We start from the raw sequence: 5650 nt of genomic DNA, 5'->3' as shown, positions 1-5650 counted from the left end.
AAGACAAGACAATTAGGATTATGGATGCAAACATATATAGCTAAATCATTATTCAGCTTTTCGACTTTCCATTTTCATTGAAGATAACAATACAGTGGCCGGAGTTGTACCTTTGGAAAAAGCAAGGTAGCTCAAAACCAGCAATACTGCAATTTTCGTGGTTATAGGTTCTCTTGTTTTACCCCACTGAAGATGGGAACGAATAACACTCTCCAGAAAACTACTAAAATAGATAAAATTGCAACCCCTGTGCAATTGCTTAATGTTATTCTACAAAGACATCACACGAAAATCAGACAATGTGCTCCAAAGTTTTACATATATTACGTAGAATGTCCAAGAAGTCTGGTTCTCAGCTGTCGCTTCAGCTTCAACTTCTTCCTGAAATTGCCCAGATGCATGAAAGCTCTGTATTTGGCTACATTGGGATGAATCGATCTGAGGAGTAGATAGAAAAAGAAAATCACGTCTTTGCACAACGCAGAAAAGAGTAGTCTGTCTATACTTGATAATGAAGAAAAGAAGCTACAGAAGGTGGTCTGCTGAGGAAACTGGAATCTTCTCCTTTTCATTTTCCTTCGGTGTTATAGCATCAGTCAAAATTGTCAGCTCATCATTGGAGAAACTAATACCTGGAAATTGAGTGCTTATCGGAGAAGAGTTAATATTACTGGACTGAAGGGGTTCCCTTTGAGAAAAAATTAGGCTATGGCCTAAATCCTGCGACGCTGGAAAATGGACAGGCGGAGAGTTGACAGAAGAGTAATGCTCTCCACCTCCTGTGGCGAAATTCCGAGTGAAAATTCTCTGCATGTTAGCCATTTCTAAATTCGTCTCGAATATGTCCCGAGGAGTAGTCAAGGGTGCAGACAAAAGCCCTTCTTGATAGCTAGAATAAAGTATTGAATCTTCTGGAGCTTCACTTCTGCTTATTGATGAGTTGAAACAATCATGCGGATACGCCCGGAACTCAGTAGAAGACAACAACGCATCCGCATTGGTAAATAACCCAAAACAAGAAATGGGATTGTCATTGTTCAAATCCTCAAGATTCTGAATCATCCCAGATTCAGAATTCAAGATCCTCCCACTTTCCTGTAGCTTTTGCTGAAGTTTTCCCTTTGGGAAGCTATGATTTTCACTAACATTTGCAGCTCTGAAGTACTCATCAACAGCCAGGGGCGGCGGTTCATGATGCAGCGCCTCGATAGCGGATTTAGCCTCCTTCATTAGCCAATCAATGGCTTTACTGGGGCGGTCATAGCCAAGCCGATCCTGTACATCGTAGAACTGAATCGCAGTTCTTGGTGACAGCCTAACGCGCCTGTCCCTCGTTCCCCTGGCGGTGCAGACTTTGCTGTGCCTATCTTTTCTGCCGGCGGATCGAAGAATGCGGCCTCCATGGAGCTCAATTATCTCTGCGGCTTTCCTTCTCTTCGCTTTCAAATTCGCTGATGCTAAATTGAGACCCTGATCTTGCATAAGTCTTTGGGGATGGATTTTTGCTAGGTGGACATCAAATGACGAGTTCCCATTAAAATTTTGTGGCTGGTTGAAGTAACTAAAGAATGTTTGTTGAGAGGGGTCTTGAAACGCGACATCTTCACTTATGGAATTGTCACCATCTTCTAGTTCTTCAAGTAGATCTTCTTCATCATCAGGTGCTCGGAGATGATGGCTTGAGGGAATATCCATGTGTAAAGTACCTCTAAATTCTTTCTTCTCTCCTCTTCCAGATTTTGACTTCTCCGTGTATTGTTCTTCGTGTGGGCACAAAAACTTGAGAACTTTTGGACCCCGAAAAACGCAGCTCAGCAGCCAAGAAACAGCGTAATCAATCAAAACAAACGTATAACTTCTGATGAATATAATGTCTGTGGGTAAGAAAAAAAGGTTTGGCTCTTGGGGGTCCTGTATATTTCCATCCGAATGAGTAGTCCTAGATGAATAGTACTAGAAACCATTTGATACACGTTAACACTGGTAAAAATCTGGGTACTTTCCCCATTTTATTATCATCATCTCCTGTCCTCACTCCTCACAACCGTAGTTCTGTACTAAGTACTAAGCACCTTCAATATCATATTGGGATTCACGTTTAATTTCCGCAACATCCGCTGATCAGCTTTGATCTCATCATCAAAGTACAAAAGTTAGTCTCAACGTACACTTTTTCACTTGGTCTCAGAACACAGGCGACAATGCGCCAGTTCCCTGTAAATCCCAGTTTGATGCATTGACTAAAACATATGATGAATTGACAGTATTTAGAGTTGGAAAAAGCTGATTAATTTATTTAATATGAAAATATGTAATTTGAACAATCATATCAGCAGGACCGGCCAATTTGGTGTGGGACGACGTTGTCATTGGCCCCTCCCAATTCAGTTGAAGTTGAATGGGACCCTCCTCGGCTCCAGGAACAAGGAGTTGCTGCATGCGTGAATGTGCATGTGCATGGTATTCCCTGTCTTTTCCTTCTTTTACTGATAAAGCTTTATTCTTTTCTTTACTTTCTTTTTCCTGTTGTTGACATGAACTAATTATAATATTGCAAAATTGAAGCAAATTAAGGAATGCATATTTGTTACAATTAAGAAGAAAAATGCAAAAGGTGCTCAGTGGCAGGGGAACCCACTTGGGTATGATCAGTCTGAGGTCTGTTCTTTCACTTTTTGGGTGTTGGATTGGGCCTATACATCCCCGTCAGTTTTCTTTTGCACTCATCCCAGTACAATAATAAATCCCAACAACACACAACAGAGTGAGTGAGAGATAGAGACAAAGCCTGCTTACCTCCACGTGCACTTCAGCCCATTGTTAATTTTCTTCCACTGCTTTAAACTGTAACTACTTCACTCGCAAACGATGTAGAAACGTAAACATTTTCTGTGATTTTGCTTCTCCACAAGTTTATTTCAGATATTAGTAACTCAAGAAATAATCGATCTACGAATACAACTCTGTATAAGAGTCCGTAATAACAATAAAGCTTTCCTTTATGTAAAAATGAATGTGTTAACGATTTCTCCCAAAAACGGAAACAGGAAATACTCGGAAATGTAGCTGGGGAGATTTTCCATTTATTAGAGGGTCAACAGTCAGTCACCCCATCTCATGTAGTTGTCTGTCCGCTCTATATCATATCTGGGCCTGTTAACCATACACTACTACAAAAGTTTCCAGCACAAAAGGCTAAATTTGGACGTTTTCTATGGCCCAAAGCCTGTTGGGCTATGTCGACTTTCTCGTTGGTTGATATCCCAGTCTTGTTTAGAAATCTATTTTGTCAGAAATATTCAATCATATTTCAGTCAAAAATTTCGACTGAACGAATATATGAAATCTTTTACCCAGAAGACAAAAGAACCAGAATTATATAAAATCAAAGCCAGGTAAAAATGGATACGAATCGTATATTAACTAAATATAATAATGATGTATCCTAATGTGAAGAAAATTTATGAATCCAACCAAGCAATAACGAGGAAAAAAAGATTTAAAAGATCGAAATAATGGGCACAAGTGATCCAACTGAAATTAGATGCAATAAATGATGAAGAATCCGTACTCAATTTCCTACTACCATTAATTATGCAACAGGCTACAAACCACCTACACATGCTCCCTCTGCTCAGAAGAACCTCAACTGCCTTGTTATCCTCGTTTTTAACACCATCATCATTATCTCCAATCCAAAATTCCCTCTCCAGACTCATCGTCATGGATTCTTGTGCAGCTGGTCCTTCCAGGAAACTCATGGTCTTGGCCCAACAACTGCGCCTCTACAAACCGCCTTCGCCACAATCAGATGATGAGGAGGAGGAGGGGCAGAGGATTGAGGAGAGTGCAGGGAAAGTGGTTTCGCAAGTGGGTTTTGCGGAATCTGCGACTTCTGTGGCCCGACAGCCTCCTGAGAGGTTCAGGCCCAAAAGAGCTGCCGTTCTCATATGCCTCTTTGAAGGGGATCACGGAGAATTGAGAGTTATTCTCACTAAGAGATCATCAAAGCTGTCTACTCATTCTGGTTTGTTTGATTGCATTTTCTTGAATTCTTGATCACATCCAGGCGTGCTTTTGGTCATTTACCGTAGTCATCTTGTTTCCGCCTTTACTTGGGGTTTGTCAAGCAATTGCATTATTTGGTTATGGTTAATCTAGTGAATGGTTAGTCTTTTGATTGTAATGGTGTAATTGTGGCTAATGGTTTTGGTCGTGATGACTATTGATTAAATTTTTTTCAATTTATTGATGGATGATGAAACTTGATAGAGAAAACCCAACAGGCGGACGCCTGTATATGTTGATAGTGGTAAGTGTGTGTTCGAACAATTTCTATTCCGTGTGCTAGGATTATTTATGTCACTCTTCAAAGAGGGATATAATGTGTTTTCATTTACTACACCCTGAAGATGTTCGCTTGTATGATTATGGATAAGACGGCTGGCCGATCAACTATAAATACCAGAAAGTTAATCAGGTTTTCCTAATTTGTTGTATGGGTTAGTCCTCAGTCATTTCTGTTTGCCATCTCAGTATGTAAACAGAGTAGTTTTCTTTCTTCTTGGTTGTTGTTACGTCTTCTGGAATTTCGTCAGTCTTGTGTTTGTTGGATTTAACTAGTAAGTTGTTTGAAGACAGGTGAAGTTTCGTTGCCTGGAGGGAAAGCAGAGGAGACAGATGCCGATGATGCTGAGACAGCAACAAGGGAGGCAAACGAGGAGATAGGGTTGGATCCTTCACTTGTAAATGTTGTCACTTGCCTTGAACCATTCTTGTCAAAGGTATATGTGGCTATCTTGATGTATGCCGTGATGATCTATTCTGTCTGTGCGATAATGCGAGTCAATCTAGTTATTTTTCTGAACACAAAGTTTTGATTTCCTGGGAACTGGATCTCAAGGAAGCCCAACTTGCTATAGTTGTAGGTTGAATCCAGTTGCTTTTTCCATGAACCTTACATTTCAAGGCCGTAAAAATTTCTGGACTTGGATGGATTTATCCACGTGAGCTCATAAAGTAGCTACTTTTGTAGAAATAAAGAGTATACAATGTTCTCTTGTTGCACATTCTGCTGTGGATTCTTCCAAATCCTAACCACTACTGATCAGTTCTGGTATTTTGAGGGATATGAGCAAGATTGGTTCCTTGTGTGCTTTATGGTTGAGTAGACTTAAATAGCTTTACATTTTGACGGTGTACCATATATGCATGCAGCACCTCCTCAGGGTGATCCCTGTTATTGGCATACTTTCTAACAGCAAAGACTTTATTCCCTCTCCTAATGCTGCCGAGGTGGAAGCTGTATTTGATGCTCCCTTGGAAATGTTTCTCAAGGTACTTTCTCAAGTTCAAATTTTGTCATTTGCTGCAAGCCATGTGCAACTGCTATACTCGTTACTAATACAAACTTTCCTTTCTCAGGATGAAAATAGAAGAGTGGAAGAAAGAGAGTGGATGAACGACAAGTATCTCATCCATTTTTTCGACTATGAAGTGAACGATAAGAAGTATGTCATATGGGGTTTAACAGCCGGAATTCTGATAAGGGCAGCGTCTGTTGTGTATCAGAAACCACCTGCTTTTCTAGAGCAAAATCCCAAATTCAAAGTCCCTAGAGTTGTGGAGAAAGAAACCACCATGCCTTAAG

At 40.4% G+C, this 5650-nt stretch overlaps 2 protein-coding genes across 2 annotated transcripts in view; one reads left to right on the top strand and one right to left on the bottom strand.

Moving 5' to 3' along the window:
* Window positions 74-2090, bottom strand: LOC105175611 (transcription factor PCF7-like). Its single transcript, XM_011098107.2, has 2 exons — window positions 633-2090; window positions 74-438 (listed from the first exon to the last, which is right to left on the bottom strand). Exons 1-2 carry the CDS (start codon window positions 1693-1695, stop codon window positions 419-421), a joined length of 1083 nt encoding a protein of 360 aa, XP_011096409.1. The 5' UTR covers window positions 1696-2090; the 3' UTR covers window positions 74-418.
* Window positions 3487-5650, top strand: part of LOC105175610 (nudix hydrolase 15, mitochondrial) — a gene marked incomplete in the record, with an annotated part of 2427 nt that continues 263 nt past the window's right edge. The window contains 4 exon segments of the mRNA XM_011098106.2: window positions 3487-4027; window positions 4642-4784; window positions 5218-5337; window positions 5425-5650. Of these exon segments, the coding sequence (XP_011096408.1) occupies window positions 3595-4027; window positions 4642-4784; window positions 5218-5337; window positions 5425-5649 (921 nt within the window).

The sequence above is a fragment of the Sesamum indicum genome, linkage group LG12, assembly GCF_000512975.1.
Source record: "Sesamum indicum cultivar Zhongzhi No. 13 linkage group LG12, S_indicum_v1.0, whole genome shotgun sequence".
In the NCBI taxonomy this organism is placed as follows: domain Eukaryota; kingdom Viridiplantae; phylum Streptophyta; class Magnoliopsida; order Lamiales; family Pedaliaceae; genus Sesamum; species Sesamum indicum.
The sequence above is the reverse complement of the archived record's forward strand: the minus strand, read 5'-3'. Positions and strand labels throughout refer to the sequence as shown.

Bases quoted from the DNA above. Each gene is read 5' to 3' on its own strand.
- LOC105175611 (XM_011098107.2), bottom strand. From the start codon at position 1,695: ATGGATATTCCCTCAAGCCATCATCTCCGAGCACCTGATGATGAAGAA. The intron at 439-632 runs GTATTAGTTTCT...TCTACTCCTCAG, and splicing joins GATAAGCACTCAATTTCCAG to ATCGATTCATCCCAATGTAG.